This window comes from Sinocyclocheilus grahami, unplaced genomic scaffold (genome assembly GCF_001515645.1).
Source record: "Sinocyclocheilus grahami isolate Dianchi unplaced genomic scaffold, SAMN03320097.WGS_v1.1 scaffold149.1, whole genome shotgun sequence".
NCBI classification, from domain to species: Eukaryota; Metazoa; Chordata; class Actinopteri; order Cypriniformes; family Cyprinidae; genus Sinocyclocheilus; species Sinocyclocheilus grahami.
The window spans coordinates 1,431,717-1,452,065 of record NW_015505328.1 but is presented as its reverse complement, the minus strand read 5'-3'; the positions used below and the strand labels follow the sequence as shown (position 1 = coordinate 1,452,065).

General features: G+C 36.6%; 2 protein-coding genes across 2 annotated transcripts in view; both read left to right on the top strand.

Annotated features, from left to right (window-relative positions):
- angpt1 (angiopoietin 1) overlaps nucleotides 1-3,753 on the top strand; it is a 54,899-nt gene extending 51,146 nt beyond the window's left edge. Inside the window, exon 9 of the mRNA XM_016281271.1 lies at nucleotides 2,190-3,753. Within this exon, the coding sequence (XP_016136757.1) occupies nucleotides 2,190-2,353 (164 nt within the window). The 3' untranslated portion in view covers nucleotides 2,354-3,753. The remainder of the gene's footprint in view (nucleotides 1-2,189) is intronic.
- A 10,898-nt stretch (nucleotides 3,754-14,651) lies between these two features.
- On the top strand, nucleotides 14,652-18,151 carry abrab (actin binding Rho activating protein b). Its single transcript, XM_016281460.1, has 2 exons — nucleotides 14,652-15,585; nucleotides 17,270-18,151. Exons 1-2 carry the CDS (start codon nucleotides 14,963-14,965, stop codon nucleotides 17,751-17,753), a joined length of 1,107 nt encoding a protein of 368 aa, XP_016136946.1. The 5' UTR covers nucleotides 14,652-14,962; the 3' UTR covers nucleotides 17,754-18,151.
- The last annotated feature ends 2,198 nt before the right edge of the window (nucleotides 18,152-20,349 follow it).

The following is a 20,349-nucleotide window of genomic DNA, read 5'->3' as shown; positions in this document are numbered from 1 at the left end:
CATCTCGGAGATATTTAATATCAGGATGAGAATAAATGTGAGCCTTACAGTAGGATGACATGCATAAATCTGCTGTATGTGCAAGGGGATTTGGGCAATGCAATTAATAAAACAGAGCAGTGTCGCACTGAAACATTTTTAATGAAAGTTTTTCATAATGGAAATGTTTGAAATTGTCAGTCTCGAAGTAGAACCCTTTAAATTCTGTAGCGTAAGTGCTTTAATGAAAGACATATTGGTTCCAGCTCTGGTTTATATCATGAAATCAAACTTTTACCATTCTGTTGCCTCATTTCTTGTTATGCAGTGTGGTTAACAAGCTTATAAAACACATACCCTAGAGACAACCGAAGACCTCGGCCAGCTAACGGCCTGAGATGCGAAGGCATAGTAACAAGTAGAATCAGCATCCAATCAGTTTACTGTGTCAGTGAGAGCCGTGATAAAGGGCAGCGTATTTGGCTCATGGGACGGCTGTTAAAATGTCACAGATCTTTGGCATTTGAGCTTGTGAAGTGAAGCTCAAGTTCTTCATGGGAATGGGATGTGCCAAAATGGGCACTCTTTTGTGTATACGTGTGTAATTGAATGAACAGGCCAGATTAATTTTATTTAATGTGCTGAAAAGTTGTACAGTGACTCAGTGTTGTTATTATTAACTACAACTACTAAGAATATTTTTTGGCCACTTAAATATATATAAACTTTTAGACGAAAACAACAACTAGATAAAAAATACTTCAAATAACATTTCAAGTTGAAATACTAAAATTATGAAATAAAACTGACTACTAAAAATTACAAAAACACATAACAAAATTACTCAAACTTAAACTGAATTATAATGAATACTGAAAATACATCAGTAAAAGATCATTTAAATAATACTTAATGCTATTATAAATTATACTAAAATAATGCCACAGTGACTTTTGGAGAACATCCGAGGATCTTAAAGCTAGATGATAACAATTGATAACAGATGATAATGATTTGCAAGCAAAATACAGTATTCCAGTTTTAAATGTACTTTATTTGTTCTCTTGTGGTTCAAACTCATGCAAGTTTCATTCTTTTCTGAGAAGAAGGTTCATGCTTCTTTCTTACTTATAATGAAAGTGAATGGGGACTAAGGTCTGTCAAGATTTTAAAAACGCAAAAGCATAAACATTATAATATTAGTCTGTATGGCTATTTTGAGTCCTATGAAACAATATAGATAGCTTGGTGTGAGGGAGCAGACTGAAATTTAAGTTGTTGAACTGAAAATCTTGCGTTTTTAGCTTTGGTCACCATTCACCTTCATTGTATCAGGGGAAAACAGCATGGAAGTTTTACTATAAATAACTAATTTTGTGTTCCTCTGAAAATCATACAGTTTTTAAAAGACCTGAAGATGAGTAAATGATGACATGACTTGAAGACATTTTGGGAGACTACTTTTTTTAAGTTCAAGTCCATCATATCAGGTCATCCCTCGGTATACGGCACATGCTATTAAAAGTGCATCTGTCAAGACAGGCATTAACACAAATAACACTTCGAAAACCACAGAAGAGACTTCTCAAACTCAAACAGTTGATTTAAACAATTATGTTAAACATATGATTGGCACATCCTCTTTACTCTGTTACCTTCAAGTATACTGTATACTGTATATATATATATATATATATATATATATATATATATATATATATATATATATGAGCAATATCACTATATCACTAGAGCGATACCAGCTCTATATCAGCATGGCTGTGATTAGACTTTCCCTAAATACCTTAAAGGTTACTGTTTCACTCACTCCTATACCACAGTGCACCTGCATACTGTTGGATCCAGCTTCAAAGCTGCCTGCATAGCCTGACAAATACACAACTAGACTATCAGCTATAAAAATAGTTGATAATCTGAAATAATAAACCAAAATAGTATCACACAAGTACAAGCAGAAGTGGCTTTTTATGATGTGGTTGTATTTTTATTTATTTTTTAAGAAAAGTACAGTAATTAAAATGACTCTGTTACAATGTATATATGATTTATGTTGTGTGGTATTGCATTTGTTAGCTTTCTTTCAAGATAATGCGATCCTGAATATATATATATATATATATATATATATATATATATATATATATAACTGTATTACCAGTTGTTCTCAATTGTAAATGTTTTTGTTTTAGGATGGTGGTATGATGCCTGTGGCCCATCCAACCTGAACGGGGTGTACTACAGACAAGGACAACATGTCGGGAAATTCAATGGAATCAAGTGGCACTATTTCAAAGGCCCCAGCTACTCTCTCCGATCCACTGTCATGATGATTCGACCGGCCGACTTCTCATAGTTCTCCTCAAATAGCCCAAAACATTTTGGTAAAGTGTTACTTTTTGGCCCATGACATTATCAAGTAACACTGTATAAGTGGTTAGCTGCTTGCCATGTGGATAATGCAGCATTCTTTTGAGATAACAGCTCTCCAGGAAACAGGAATCTTGTGAATAGAAGGCTGTCCTATCACCTTTGTGGGACTACATGGGAGATGGCATGCTCTTTGGGAATTTAGGGCAGGAGCTGACTTGGCTGGGCTTTTATTTTTAAATATCAGAGGTATGAATTCAAGTGCCATTCACTTGTCACTCAGGACCTGTGGACTGCTGAGGCAGGCACATCACCTTTGATGGTAGTGTATTGGGTTGCATCGCCTAGCAATTGCCCCGTGCTCATCTGGCTTTCAAGTCTCCAAGTGAATTTAAAGCAGCTTGAATGTCCTTCAGTATCTTAAAAGGACCTATTAATGTTTAATACAAACGTGTTGCACAATTATATTTGGGTTGTGATACTTTACTTCACATTTTTATGCTTTTTTACCCCAATATATTATTATTATTTTTTTTTTTTTGTGTGTGTACATTATTCCTGTCAAAGTGAAGAAAACCATAGCATGCAGCATTAATGGTGACTTACAGTGCTATTTACAAGGGACATTTTTGGCAAAGAATAGCACATCCATCCTCCAGCCTGATTGTATTGATTGTGCACACTGCATATTATTATTGGCTTTGAACTTTGGTGACCTTTTAAACACATCATAACATGGCATACAATTTTGAAATGCATGCCAAAGATCACAGCTATTAAAGATAATACCATAAAAATATTGATCTAATATTAATCATCGTTAGAACTGATGGAGTAAAGCCAATGGCACATACAGTACTGGTGCAGTATAATACATATAATAATGTTTTAATTGATTCAAACCATGTTGTCTTATGAGGATTTGTCATATTGGGATTGTTTTGCAGTCGTATTTTGCAGCTCTTGTTTAAAGCAGCATTACTCTTACCGACAAGCTTGGATGAACTTATTGTAAATTTGTCCTTAAACCTAAAACTATAGGTTTGCAAAAGTGTTTAATAATTCTGAATGACTCTATTATTGAAAGGAAACGTTTTGATATATGGAGTCAGATAAACATCTGAGTTTCATTTGTACATGAAGTTTATTTGTAGCAATCGTAATGCTGGTTCACACAGACTGCATTTTTGTGTTTCGATATGCCACTTTTAACTGTTTTCACATATAAACATTTGCTAAACGGACGTCTTTGACTGTTATGCTAGGTTTGCTACTTTTATAGCATCGTGTGCTTGCTGTTAACAAGCCAAGTGAAGTTAAAAGTTAAAACCGCATCTTTTCCATTCCATCCATTGTGTGAGAGAGCCATTAAGACATTTTGTAACAATGTACAATAAGGTTCCGTTTGTTAACATTAGTTCAGTACATCAGTTAAAATGAACTAACAACAACAACAACAAATACTTCTGAAGCATTTTTTGTCTTTGTTAATGGTAATTTCAACGTTACTAATACATTATTTAAATCCAAAGTTGTATTTGTATCTTGTATCATTTTAATTAATGGACCTGAGCCAACATGAACAATGAACAGTTGCATTTTTAATCATTAACATTAACAAAGATTAACAAATACTGTAACAAATGTATTGCTATTGTGAAGTAAATGCATTAACCAACGTTAACTAATGGGACCTTATTGTAAAGCGTTACTGGACTTTACAAATGTACATCAATTCTGTTGGTACAAGTGTTTTGGTTTGTGGAAAAAAAACATCATTTTGTATATGTACTTTTTGTAAGACTTTTTGAGTTGGCAGGATTGTAAAGAGGCTATTTTTAGCTTACTTACTGGCATGCTCACAGAAGTCATTGAATAACATCAGAATTCCTATCTTTCATCAAAAAAGTCTGATAATACTCTTCCAGTAGATTGTTGCTGTATGCAAGACTACTACTACTGTCTTCCATCACGTAACAACAGCATGAAGCATTTTACCGGAAAGTGGTACTTTTATTGTAAATCCATAAACTGTCTGGAAAGCTGCAGAATGGCATGTTTCATATCACACTCCAAATACTGTAATTTAGTATTTAAAATTGCTTTCCAGAGGAAAGCACTGCTTTGCATTTTTTTATTAACTCAGAACCATCAATATGTTCTGAATTAAAGATGTAGCTAAAGCAACATTAATGGTATTGACCTTGTTTGCCTGATTCACATTTCATTTGCCATGTTATTTAAACGCCTCATCCTTTGTAACAATGTTCATGATGTTAGTTCAAATAAAAAAATAAACTCGATGCCCCAAGCTTAGCTGGATAAGCAATTTTGAGTCATTTATTACTGCCTCTGGAATCCAGTCTTTCTTTTTCTTTCACAGAGCTATTCAGCATTTTCTATTTGAGTCACGTCGCTCCATAGACACAATATTTACACATGGCAGAAGAAAAAAATATAAAGGAGCTCAGTTTTTGGACAGAATGGGCCCTGAGCAAGCGAGCCACCTTTGTGTCCAGAGCGAGCAGACTATTAGTTCTTCACCACTCTGCCGTGACAGATTGCTGAGGTGTCAAACGATGCTGTCGGGACCGCTAAATCCCCCCATAGCTGACATTCCTACACCCTAATCGAAGGGTTAAGCAAACGACGGGCGCTTGTAAACTGCCGCCTGTCCTTCAACACCTGAGCTGACCCACTACACCCTCCAGAATGCAGCCGCCATCAGATGGGCACAGACACAATGGAGGACCAACCGGGCCGTGTTGAACCTACAAAAAGGAGAATCAAGAAGCATTCAAGATGTGTGATGGATTCAAGCCAACACTTAATCTAACAGAAGAGGTGAGTTATGGTTGTTTTGCATTGCTGAGATATAGTTTAACATATGTATTGATGACACATTGATATCGTCCAGAGCTTAAAGTCTTATGTGACCAGGAACGCTAGGTGAAGGCCGACTCAGACGCCTCTGCGGTCCACTGGTGTTTCTGAAGACGGATCATTTCCTGTTTGCACAAGCTGAATAGGGGGACAGGAACCCCAGAGGAGAAACAGGATTGGTCTACTGACGAGCAATGGGCCTGACGCCAGGCCAGACAAGAAAAGAGACAGTACCTGTAGTGAAAGGGAAGAGATAGCAACATCACACACCAGAACATGAAAAATATTATTTCCAATAGCAACTGGAAATAAGGCCACCTGAATAAAAGAAAAATATGCATTACTCTAAAAGTATGTTTCTGCATAGTCAAAGTTCCAGAAATAAACCAGATATAACCTTTTAATGAATAATGGGCCGCAGTTCAGCAATCTTTTCCCGCAAGTTAGATTTAGGGAAGCGAACAGAAAAATGAATCTTCTGGAATTTCTTTGGCTCAGGACCACTTGAACTTATTCCCAGGGCGAGTTTAAAACATGCTGAAGCTGTGGATTGCACCGTTTGGGGCTTTTTTGAATGTTTTTTTGAAATTCTTTCAGCTTATTGAATTTATAGAATTTAAACAACTACAACTAAGGTTTCAACATGTTCCATTCATTGTTTGTTCAAATTAGGATTAATGCAGAAAAACTGTTGTGCTGGCCTTGCTGTTTAACAGATGTAAATATAGTTGTCATCACTTCAGTCAAGTGAAGTAAAAAAAGTCAAGTCAAGTCAAGTCACCTTTATTTATATAGCGCTTAAAGCACTACAAATGTAGCCTGCATGACTCTTGCTCCATACGTTGTGTGAAGAACCAACTGAAATGTAAGAAATTCAACCCAGGCTTGTTGTAAAAATATGCCTGTGGCAAGATTTTAGTTAAATGATATGACCACTTTCAGCAAGCGGTGCTAAAAGCGTGTTCAGATTTATTTGAAACAAATGAATGTGAATCTTGCAATGTTTTTTTTTCACTGGTTGTCATACATATTGTGGCAGTTCAGAAGTGAAATATCCAGTGAATGGCACTAAAAGGTTAATACTCCATTACGTTTGAAAATAACATATTGTACCACCACTAAATCTGATTGTTAGTGTTAACTATAGTAAAAATATAATAAAACCACATTTGCTGAAGCAACAGTGCCTTGATAGCTTGCTTCTACAAGTGTTTTAGAATTTTTATCATGACTCACGTATTTTACGGGACTCATACCCAAGCTCTTGACATTGCGACTGCCATGCTGTACCAGGTGAGATACCGAGCAAGTTTACAACACCAGAAAAATATTTTTAGGTCACGGCATAGTTGTATTGTGTAAGGAACTATGCATCTGAATCTTTATTAATTGATAATCTGCCCCTGTAACCAGTATTTGTGTGAAAAGTAATAAAGGTATTTGGTCTTTTATTGTCATTAGTGGTTTAGAGTTGGAAACTGCAGTGATGTGTTTGTATAGGTCAATTTTTAGAGTTTTGCAAAAATGTAAGAAGAGAAGCATGTTTTTCCATTGAGTCTGTTTTGCCCTTCCATTCACATTTGTGCACATTCAAACATCTCAAGAAACGTGCCAGGGTGACGTTAACCATGACCGATCTTAACATGGTGAGTTGGAATGATGTGCAAAATTTCTCCTTTTGAGTTCCATGGAAGAAAGAAAACAATACAGGATTTGGAACGACAAGAGAGCGAGTAAATAATGACAGAATTTTCATTTTTGGGTCAATTCTAGTGCTTCAACTGCCTGAGAAACGCACAACCTCACTGCGACACCAATGAGTAAACAGTTCATTTTAAATATGGATCAACTTGTTGATCTCAGGGTCTTTATATTTTTAAAATGCAATTGCGGTTACTGGCAGATCCTCGGTTTTAGAGAAACAGATACTCAGTCTATCGACAGCTCAGTTGCCCTGGAGATTTCCCTGTTTGGCATTGTTAGGCTGCATTGATTTTGAGTCTGAAAGGGAAATAAAAGTGTAAACACACAGTTAGTGGTTTGGGACTTTTCTCCCCCTTTTGGAAGTCCAGAAGGTGTTCATGGTGATTGATGGATGAAGAGAGTAAGAGTGAAATTTGGTTTTGAGGCTGAAGGGAGAGAGAGGGAATGGGCTGAGGTAATGCAGGAGACTAATGGGAGGAGGGAGGTGTTCAGAAGAGTTATGATGAAGCCGCGAGCCATAAGGCCATCAAAGGCCTGTTCATCAGACTCCCTCTCGTCCTGTTAGCCAAAGCTGAATCAGACCCAAGAGGGTCCTTCCTCCCAGCCACACTGAAGTGATTGACTGTGAATGTGCTCTGAGAAAAGCTCTGTTTGTTTGTTTGCTCAGTGGCATTAACCTTTATTTCACCAGCAGCAATCCTAATGTTTTTGGAGCACAGCAACACAGCACCCTTAGAGAATCATGCCCTTGATAAAAGTAGGACTGTTGTTTGCTTTCAGTGACTTTATTAGACGGGCAAAAGTTTTGTATGCTAGTCACATCAAGGAAAGCGCGTGGGGCCATAACTGGGTGTTAGATCCCCAACAAGCAGCCCAGAAGGAACTGGCAGACCCAACACAATGAAAACTACGAAGCAACCATTGGTTCACAACAAAAATGGAATATAAATCAGGACCGAAGAAATGAAGCTACAACACAATGGAAGTGAATCTGACCACAAGGGGGCAGCTTCTAACATTCGAAAAAGCAAGATTTGAAAAAAGTCTTACAGGCATTACATGGCAACAGATGCAAATGTATCATCCTATTAGGCTATGAACTTATGTGGCCATAAAGTTACAGTGCAGTATGTTATCTAAAAATTAAAGTATTGCATTCAAAATTTCTCAAGAAAATCTGTTGGATTATATATGAGAGATGCTGTCTTGGGTTATCTAAAAGCTAAAATAAGACATACATGAGGTTTTTCTTATGCACAAGGTCTCGGACAACAGACAACATGGTCTCATTCCTCATGAAGATGTGCTAGTATTATTTTCACAGAAAGGCTCGTGCCCAATATCACGTATTTTAGAACATCTAGAAAACATCTCTCTGCAGTCGCATACATGTTAAGAAAAGGTTTTATATCCTCTTGTGCATCTGAGGTAATCCGCACAGACATTCAAGGATGAGTATTTGTGTAAGAATAGTTTCCTATTCATTATGTCCAAAAGCATAACTATTACAGTACAGCAAAGATGAGGGACAATCAATCATGTAACACACAAAAAAGGCAAGACCTCTTAATTATACCTCACTGTAGAGGAGAGGAAGCATGTTTACATGATATGGCCCTGTCCTCCCTCTCAGATATCCAGCTGAACTCCTAGATTTTATCCTTCATTTTTAATACCGTAATATGGTGTTGTTCTTCTCAGGAAAGTTTATAATGGATGTGCTAACACTACCTCAGGAGATTTAGTGTCTGACATACAATTCTGTAGCATGAGGTCATGGCTTGCTGAGTTTGCTTAACACTTCTCCATAGGGATGCTGACTCAGGGGCAAACTCATAAAGATGAACAGATTCCTGAAAATATATATTACAATAAATAAATTAAATGGAAATAAGAACAAGCATGTATATATACAGTATCAGTGCTGTCAATCGATTTAAAAAATGTGCTAATTAATCACACATTTTTTCTGAAATTAATCACGATTAATCCCACCTAACATTAAAGTTTTTACATATACTGTTATCTTGCAATAATTTCACATTCAATCTTCAAATTAATGTACAACAACATAAAGACAGTATATTTTTTATATTTGTTTAATTACATATTTTTTTTATGACTGAAGGCCAGTGTCACTGATTCCAATACTTCTACAGATGTCTCTATTAAATTGTTTTCCCCCTAATATTTAACCATTGACTATAGCCATTCAACATTATGTGAAGTGAAGTGAAGTGAAATGGCATGTGAAGTGACATGTGGCCAAGTATGGTGACCCATATTCCCCATAATTAGTGCTCTGCATTTATCCCATCCAAAGTGCACACACACAGCAGTGAACACACACCCGGAGCAGTGGTCAGTCATTTTTTGCTGCAGCGCCCAGGGGCACCTTGAGTTACAGTATAATTGAGAGCTATCAATTTGATCATTTATTAGACTAGCAAGTTGGAAATATACAGAAATTAAATGAAGTTATCAAACACTAATGTCTAAATTAAATATAGATGAATTCTTAAAGCTATAAAAGTTGTTGATTTCCTCATTTCTCTTTTGTTATTTGATTATCAGACATCACAGCAGCTGGGTTGTTAGGTTATTTTGGCTGCTATTACTTTAAGAGCTGCCACTGCTGAACATGACGTGGATCTGACATGCACCGTATTTTCTCACAACTTGTTACCTTTTCTGACACACTTCAGGTCTTAAAGTCTCAATGAGCTGACGAGCTGAATCAAGTGTGTTAGATGAGGGAGACAGTGCTGGGCTGCTCCAAGACAGTTTTGAAAACCATTTCAGTTTTCACTTTTTTTTCACAGTTTTGACTTAACTGACGACATAACTGCAACATTGTATGCTCATAGTTTCTTTCGTGCTTTGATATGAAATGATACAGGCTAGCGAGCGCTGGCGCATTTGTGCACATGCTAAGAGCACAGTATAACGATTGATAGGACAGGAAAATTAGTTTTTACTGAATTATGGCCTGAAACATCTCATCTGACTGCAATTCACTGATGTTCTAGTGAAGCTCCCTCATCATCTGTACCGTTTCCATGCTCGTTTGACTAACACCTGGCACTAAGGCAAAGTGGAGTGCATGTCTGAACTGTCTCCGGATTCAGTTCCGCGTCTAAATAAACGCAATTCTTGTCAAGAAAAAAAAGAGACAGAAGCAGCAGTTGTGAGTGGCGTGGCTATCCCTAGCCCCGTCCCTACGTTAACTGCGCTAAATATTTTTAATGCCGTTAAACTAGAAAAATTAATCACATGCGTTAATGCGCTAATTTTGACAGCACTAATAATAATAATAATAATATATATATATATATATGATTTTTTTTTATTATAATATATTTATTAATTTCAATCCTTTTTAATGAATCAGCCAGGACAAACTACTCAGCTCATCTTGCCAACCCTCGCGCCAGCCACTTCACGCTCTGTCAGTCGCACACAGGAGTAAAAAAACAACAAAACGTGATGTTTTCGCGATCCATCACATATGTAACTCTTCACTTTTCACGTGCTTGCCCCTAAAAATGGATACATAACAAATGTGTCTAATAAATTCCAAACTACACAGTACCTCTTGGACCATAATGAGCTCATCTGATTGCAAGAGTCCACTCACTCTTCCTGATACTAAATGCGCGCGAGATGGGATGAAGGTGGGGGTGAGATTTCTTCTTTGGCCTTTTGGCGGGTTAATTTACCGTCCATTACATTTATTTATGAGGCTGCTCCAGACAGCTAAACACAATCAATAACTTTCATTGCAGTAAAGCTTTATTGGATTAGAGACAGATTTGAAGACCACGAGCTGACATTGTTGACTTTGGAGCGCCCAAAATGTTCGAGGCAACACTTAGGTTGTTATCCATGAAAAGCGAATGTTGTGATTATTTTTTCTTTTTTACTCATCTGCTTTTTCTCTCTTATAATTTCTATGTCTAATTTCTATGTCTGTCAGAGAATTGGGCACTGTTTTTCCTCTACTGTGCGGTCTTGCAGGTATTTTTTATTCATGGTTGGCAGCTAAAGTTGGACGGCTACTCCAAAAACAACATAGTACAATATGATTCTCACAGTACAAATGTTCTGTAATAACTATGAGTAAAACCCTAGAGTATAATTCTTCAAAATTGTTACTTTCAGGACAAAGAAAAAATTATTTTGATGGCAAAGTGTTCCACCTACTGCAAATATTTTGAAAACCAAAAGCTTTGCCTGCAATCTCAGTTTAAAAACAGAGCAATGTATTTACCTCTTAATCAGAGACAGATTACTACAACAGAAATTCTATTTCCCTGCTCAGAATGATACGCAAATCAGAAACCCCAGGGCTTCGGATAGTGCGGTGAAGTCTGTGCCTGCTCAATTAGCTATGATGTCCAAACAAAACAAGCTCAGGAATGGTTTTAGACTCGGAGGAATTGAAAGGCAAACAGAAAGGCGGAAAAACAGGGAAGTGCGACACGCACCAGCAGGTACAGGTGCTCTTACTCTGACTCTGGACCCTATTGCCCGCCTTGACCAGGAGAGATTTTCGGTCCAGATGGATGAAGGAACCACTGGAGCATAAGTCTAGTGCAGACAGCCATACCAGACATTTGGGAAGTCAATTCACACCTGGCTTTTTGGATGAGGTACCCATCCATACCAATGATGAATGTAATAAATCAGTTGAAAGCTTGGTCGGAATGGAAACCATCTGAGGGCTGGTGTAGGACAAATATCTGTGTACTAGATGAGTTAAATGAGGTATTATGGAAGGAATGAATTGTGCACTGAGAGTGAACTGTGTCTCAATTAGCATTTTTAATTTAGATGAAGTCGTGTGGACAATCAAAACTGTGTAAGTGCTCTTGGCCATCAGTTTTCTTTTTACAGAAGTTTTGGGAAAGTGTGGGGTGAGATGAGGTCATTTAAAGTGGTCTCAGTTCGAAACACAAAGGGAATTTGGGGCCTTGACATTTGACCTGCATTGCAGAATGACCCCATATATCATTCGTTCTGGATGATCTGCCTTTATCTCAACATCTGCACATGATTGTGCTTATGCTCTAATGATAGTCTACATTTTTGGTCTTTAAATATCTCCTAAAACACTTTTCACAGACCAATTTATCACAGATTACTTGTTGCATTTATGCTTTGGTAGAAGCTTTTAGATACATTGCATACATCTGATCAGAGATTCCCTGAGAATCAGACCTATGACTTTGGCATTACTAGCAGCATGCACTACAAATAGCTAAACATTGATTTAATGGTAAACATAATAATAATAATAATTATATACATACATATATCTGAATCAGCATATTAGAATGATTTCTGAAGGATCATGTAATATTGAAGACTAGATTAATGGTTGCTGAAAATTAAGCTTTGCCATCACAGGAATAAATTACATTTTACAATACATTCAGTTAGAAAACAGTTATTTTAAAATGTAATTATTTCACAATATAATTGTTCTTACTGTATTTTAGCTTTGGTGAGTTTAAAAGACTGCTTTCAAAAACATTAAACAAATCATAATTATTCCAAACTTTTGACCTGCAATGTGTATATAATACTGTAATTATATATAGTATATGTGCACATTAATGTATTAAAATAAAAGTTTAATTCAGTTTAAAAAAATTATTTAGTACCCTACATGACAGCTCTTCTCAGCCATTCAAATTGGAACACTGTTGTTATGAGGTCCTCTGCTGGCGACTCAGTGCAAACACACTTTACAAACGCCAACATTATTTTAATTCTGCAGTGTTTTTTTTATTTTCTATGTTTACACTCTTAAAAATAAAGGTGCTTCAAAAGGTTCTTCAAGCGATGCCATAGAAGAACCATTTTTAGTGTCACAAAGAACCATTCAGTCATAGGTTCTTTAAAGAACCATCTTTTTCTTACATTTTTATAATCTCAAGAACCTTTTTTCGCCACAAAGAACCTTTTGTGAAACAGAAAGGTTCTTCAGATGTTAAAGGTTCTTTATGGAACCATTTAGACAAAAAGGTTCTTCTATGGCATCGTGAAGCACTTTTATTTTTAAGAGTGTAGGTGATCTTTAATTACAGCTGAGATTTAACCAAGGTTAAAAGGTCAAATTTCTTCTACATTTTGTAACCTATGCTAAGGTTTTGACCAAATTCATTTTTAATTTTAGCCCTTTTTGACTGTAGGTCAAATGTGCTTTCTTGTTAGTGGATATGACTGTTGAATTTGTTCTGTTGCACTGTGCTCTCTCTCTCTCTCTGGTCTGGAATATGCTCCATTTGTCTAGAGTTCTCTTGCAGTCACAGTGACTGTCCACTATGCATTCACACTGACACAGCTCTACATCATGTGACTGACAGCCAGCAGCTGCCTTTCCTTTGCTTCATGCAGATACTATTAATAATGCCTCTCAATGCTATCAGAAAACAAGCCGATAAACATAGTTGACATACTTAAACACCTTTTAGTCAAATACACAACATTTAAATATGCACAAGCACAGTTTTCTGCACTTAAATGCTTTTCTGTGGTATAAAGAAATAGAAGCGTTTCTAGTTCAGTTGCATTTTAATTTTGTCAAATCCTTTCTGTCTTAGCATGCTGCCAGGTGCAATGCAAGAATATCCGCTGTGTATGTAAGCAGAAACTCCTTCAGTGTTTCCTTCAGGTGACTTTTTTCCTTACCAAAGACATCTCTGCTTCTGTCTTGGATCAAGTGACTCCTTGACATTTGCTCTTCCCTCAATCAAAAAGGTTATTCATTTCTTCTTTATTATTATTTATCTTGTTCTCTTGCTTGGACTATAGGGAGATATGTTATCCTATAATTGCATATCTTATGTTTATTGAACAACTCCCATTTAGCCCTTTACATTTACATTTGTTATTTGAATACACACACACACACACATGCAAAAACAATAAATAAATAAAAATATTGGTGTATAATTTACTTTGAAATTATTTTAATTCAAAACATTGCTAGTAAAATGCACAAATAATTACGAAGAAATAGCAAGTACCACATTGAATTAAATTCTATTTCAAGTAGAACAAATACATATAATTTTCTTGTAAAATTAATAATCTTTGTTTAATTTACAACTCTGAAAAATAATTTTTACAGTGTACATACATATAATTGTAGTTAAAAACTATTACTATTTACTGTATGTATTAAATTATATCATTAAAATGTATTTATTACTATATATATATATATATATATATATGTTATAATAAAATTATATATGTTATATCTATATATTAGGCCATCTTTTAACTACATTATTTTTCATGAGGTTGAAATAAACCATGTGGTGTGATGGTCTAAGTAACATTGTAGTCTCCAGGTTTAAATTTAAAAAATAAGCTTTAATACAGAACTTCTACCTTAAACTTGGACATTTAGTTGGAATTGTTGTCAAGAATCTATTCATTCCCACTATAATTATTCACAGTATAATTGACTGTTGGGGCAACCTATGCATATGATCCACACAGTTCACATTGGTAGTTTACCACTTAGCATTGACAACATGGACATTGTTGCTTTTGCTAATTGACACTGCTAATTGATTATCTTGATAAGCATCAGGTAATGCTAAAGACAAAGTCAACTGAATGCAAGTATTCAGATAAGACGCACAGAGCAGCTGCCTGCACATTTACGCAGCCTAGGAAAAAGCTTAACACTCACTGACATCTTTGCCCTGTTTACCCCCAGCGATGGGCAACGTCTATGATGAAACGTGATTCCCCACCAATCCCAGAGGTCGGTAAGTGTCAAGGAAAGATGATCAGCGGAGATGCCTGGCATACTTTCCACCGCCAGATTGGAAAGTAGGTTGGTTGACCCATTTCAAAACCGCTAGTGCCTAAGGGAGAGCTCAGAGTCTAGAATTTACTACAGGTTGGGAATCACAACGAGGTGCTATATAAAAGCCATCAGGAACAAAGAACTTGAATGAGTGAAGCAACCCCTTGGAGGTAAACAATGTCAGAAAAGAAGCCCTCAACGAACAAGAACATTAAAAAGCTGCGTGCCATAAGCATGGTGTGCAGCTTAACACGGAGCTGGCAGCAGTGGGTGAGTGAAAATGAAGAGAAGCAGTTCAGCGAACCCAGCGGATGGGCCCCGAGTTACCCAGAAGACCCCAAAGATGCAAAAATAGTAGTTCCAAAGCTCAAACCATCTCAAAAGTCTCTTTCCAATCAGGACACTAGAAATAAAAACCAGGATGATGTGGAGGCCGCCGAGGAGTCACGCATCAAAACCACACAAGTGGTGAAAACTGTGACGAGGGAAGTTCAGGAGAAAAGTGCGGGCATTGACTTCTTGACCAAACGCATCTGTAAGGACCCGGTCACGGATGAACTGGACAAGATGCTGAGCAAGAAAGGGTCGCCCACACGCCGCAGGAAGTGCTCCAACATGGTTTCAGAGCTGACACGGAGCTGGAAGGAAATGGAAAAAGAGAAAACGCAGGCTCAGGAGGACAGTGAGGATAATGAGGATAGAAGCCTGCAGCTAGGAACCAACCAGGAGGACACAGCGAATAATAGGACGAATGAAAATACAGAGTCTGCGGTCACAATCAAAAGATCCTCTGATCTCAGGTAAGTTCTGGACTTCTAATGCAACAGTTGATATAAAAAATGGAGTGGGTTTTTTTAGAACAAAAAGTGATAAAGTAGATTAGCTTTTAGTTGGGTACGAAACGTTAGTCGGTTATGGTAATATTTAGATGTTGTAAATCTTGCCGTGTTGCTGTGTTTGATGGAAATGCACCATAGAGTGCACCATTTATGCACCATTAGATATTTTATTAGGCTATAATACTTAGCAATATAAGCAATATCAACACAAGCCATACTGATTATAGAGCCAACTTTTTTTTCCATCCAACTTTGTCTTTTTATTATTACTCATAAAGACAAATCAGTTCCTGAATGAATCTGTGTTTTTGAGAGAATTGGTAGAGTAAAAATTATTGCCATTTGTTTTGTTACTGAATGAATCCTTGTGTTTAAATGATTCACTAAAATGAATAATTCACTCATAATTCTAATGGCGCACCGACTTCTGATAAGGCAAACAGCTTCTGTTTCTTTCCCATGCTACTCCCTGCTATCCACTGTAATTACCAAAGTGATATTTTTATGACAGTGAATTCCACTCACTTAACTGTTAAGGGGCTACAAAGTCACAAAATACACAAAGCTACATACTAGGGCTGGGCAATATGACCAAAATATTATATCACGATATGAGTAATTTTATTTCACAGTAACAAAATATCACAATATAGTTATTTTTGCTTTACATATGGTCTTTATGGTATCAAAATGTTTGATAACATAGACATTTTATAATTTGTCACCAGTGTCAATATCACAAAAAACTACAAATAGCCTAAAAAATAAAAGAAACTCAAGCTCACTGAAGACAAGTAAACAGTCAGCAATTAAATAAGAATAAGAAACTAACTAGAAGCAACAGGACAAAATAACTACAGTAGAACAAATAAATAAGAAATGCTACATGCATTATATGAAGTAATCAAATGTATAAAACCGGCATATTCTTCACTGTGTAAATTAAATATATTTCTTAATATTAAATTACAAAAGTGATTTAGTCAAGAGCAGTGAAAGATTTTCTCTCTTTTGTTGTTTGATTAACATGAATGATAGACAGCAGGAAGATTAGACTGCTGTCACTTTAAGAGCAGCCTGGATCCAACTTATTGTTATAGTGTTTTCTTTCTCAGCTGTTTGCTTTCACTAAGACCTACTATGTTTACGAGGATACTTGCAAAGACAGGCATTTTGACACATACAAGTGTGTGTATTTAACCATTCAAGGCCTATAAAGTGTCAAAAATAACTATAGCGAAATATAGCAAACTAAAGCGTGCATATAGCGAAATGAGTTCTCTTTCACTGCTGATTGCGTTTCAACGGTTTAAAATCGCTTGTTTTTAAACTGCAATGCTTTAAAATGCATGAAAATTATTAATTTTCATGACCATGTAGCACATCAACGTCACGTGAACGTGTAACCATGATGGAGACAACAGTCCAAAATCTCTACCAGTTGAAAAATTTCTACCAGTTAATTGTGTCTATGGTATATATTGCCCCCTCCTATACATACAGTTGCTTTAAACAAATATGATCAAATGGCTATAGTATAGCACATTTTGTTGCACTTAAGTAGCCTACTGGCATTACAAGTTATAAAACAAACATTGTTTTATAAATAATATGCATTATTCTAAATAATATGCTATCTTTTTAGGGGCAAGAAGGATGTTGAAGATGCCAACAAAATAAATACCCTGTCCAAAAAATACAGCGCTGTGGGCAACTTAAAAAGCCGCTGGCAAAACTGGGCATCAGAGCATACCGTCAATCAGAAGCTCAACCCCTTCAGCGAGGACTTTGATTATGAGTACTCCATGTCAACACGGCTGCGGCGGGGTGAGGAGGGCTATGGGAGGCCCAAAGAGGGCAGTAAGACAGCAGAGAGGGCCAAACGCGCAGAGGCACACATCCACCGGGAGATTGATGACATGTGCTTCATCATAAGGACCATGGTGGACCCGGATCCAGACGGTTACACTAGAGTGACTTTTGGCGATCTGTTTGACAGATATGTGCGGATCTCTGATAAAGTCGTGGGAATACTAATGAGGGCCAGGAAGCATGGAAAGGTGGCTTTTGAGGGGGAGATGCTGTGGCAGGGCCGGGATGATGGCGTCATTATTACACTGTTAATATGACACAGTGTGGGGACTCTGAACTGAATGTGAAAGATTTTGCTGCTAATGATAAAATATAGAATATTGTTAAATTATATTATTAAATTATTATGGTTCTAACTGTTTACATGTATTACAGTTTGTAAGTTTGCAGACTGAGTTTTCTGAGCTGTCTCAGCTCTTGCCGTGTTTGCTTATTCATGTGTATGCATGTACAAAGATTTGTTCCATTGAATCATGCTTTGTAAATAGGGAACTACTAAAACGAATTTGATTTTTTGCATTAAGGCTATATATACAGTAGAGATAAAAAGGGCTGCTGTTAGTATATTATTTGTCATACTGTAAATCATCCAGAAGAGGGAGCAGTGCACTAACGCTACAATTTCCTCCTTGCCATGTATTTGCAGTCATTATGAAACTGGAAATTATCTCTGCATCTAGTACATGATGTACTTTTAATAAAATACAAGTAGTTGAGTAAAACAAGATGGGTCTTTGTTTCAATTAGTATAGAACTGACAATAAAATCTGTCCTTTACATATTCACTCACAGACGCTTTCTTAAAACAATTTGGAAATTTGGAAGTAGTCTACTTTGCAAGAAGCACATGATTTTTATTTTTATTTCAGGGTGATTTAAAATGAAAATAAATAAGCAGTGGCTGTCTCTTTCGAAATATGTCATTACAGCAACAAATGACCGCATGTTTATGGAAAGCTTATGGGAACTGTCAACCTACAGTACAGTAAGTGCATGAAGACATTCATGTAGCAGAACAACACGTTTAATCACAGAGCAAACTGATAAGCAATGCCAAACATTCTTTGATTGAGCAAGTGAAGCAAAGCGCGCACACACACACACCCGAAAAAAACCTATTTGAAAAAACAACTACACACTCACTTAAGCCGAGGCTATTTATTATCCAACGTTTCGGCTAGTAGCCTTTGTCAAGGTATAGTGTCACAAAATGGAGTGTAGTATAAGTAAAGGAGATAATTGTACACAGCTGAGAGTGGTGAGATCCAAATCATCCAATAATTAACCAATTGACAATTAGACTCTAACATGGAAAGTAGTTACATCAACAAATTGATCTATACAAACAGAATAAATACAAATTACAATCTAACAAAATCTCACCACTCTCAGCTGTGTACAATTATCTCCTTTACTTATACTACTCTCCATTTTGTGAAACTATACTTTGACAAAGGCTACTAGCCGAAACGTTGGATAATAAATAGCCTCTGCTTAAATGAGTGTGCAGTTGTTCTCTTTCAATTAAACATTATTTGATTGTCATTTGTCTGGAAACCAGAAAAACTAGAGCTGACTGTAATCATCAGGAATGCGGAATAAAAAAACATTAACAGTATCATGCTGTATCATGACATAAGCATGTGGAACAAAATCTTGTACCTGGACCTGATGGACAGGCAAGCTCTGTAGCTCAACCTTAAGGTTTCAATTTAGGTCAATTACATAATAGTAGTTTACACTTCATATACAGTGTGCTCCATATTTGCTAATTATTTGCAAAGTTAGGTGCCCACTGATGAAAATAAAATTAAAATAAAAAGTATAATTTCAGGAAAAGCCACTTGGTCATTATTTGTTCCAGGATCCATGATGTCTACCAAGGGGCTCCAACTGTAATGACATTCATCTGGAAGCACACTCTCCATTCACTGGCTGTCTGTGGTAGTTGGTTGAACAAGAGCCTAGAGGGTTGTTGAGCTGCCAAAAGGCGACCTCTAATTGTCACAAATTACAGCTGGAAGATGAAATTACTGGTGTTTTACTTTCCTGAGACTTGGATAATGACCTTGTTCTTAATGTAGGATGCCTCCACTATATTTGTGTACAGATATTGTTCTCCATCTCCCTGCCACAAAAGTACCCCCAAGACAGGCATTTCATTAGAGGGGGTTCAACAAGATTGAATCAATAATGTGCAGGGGTTTTTTTTCTTTTTGCTCAACTAAACCTGTTCAAAATACTTTCATACTGCCACACAGAAGACCCAAAGTGAACCATGTGTAATTATAGATGACATATATTCTAACACATTTCCCATAACCTGAATTAGGTTGTGATGTGATCAGTTCACGGTAATAGGGATGTAGGTTTACTTGATAATAGTTTTCTAAAGGCTTCATGCTCATCATTATTGTATTCACTCATGCAAAATAAATTGAGAAAGCCTGAGTTCTGCAGACAGTGATCTGTATCTATAATGATGCCTCTTCAATCTCTGCATTCTTCACTTTATACTAGCTTCTGTCCCTCCCTGCAATGTCAAACTCTTTCACGGCAAGTGGCCCTGATTAAGAGCTCAATAAAGAATTTATGTGGCTCTCTGGATGTTCTGACTCAGTGTTGTCCTTTTGGACAGCTAGAGCTGAAAAAGTCAAAGGAAACCTTTGCGCTAGCTACCATATGAGAAAAAAGCACACCAACTTTGAACAATAACATGTTTTGAAGGGGACTTTGACTTACAGTTTGGAAGCTTGTAGGTTAAGATTTATATGGCTGTCTTTCAAAAATGTTAGAAATGATAACAATGAAGAACCCTTGGTCACAATAGTCAGAACTTTTCAAAAAATAATA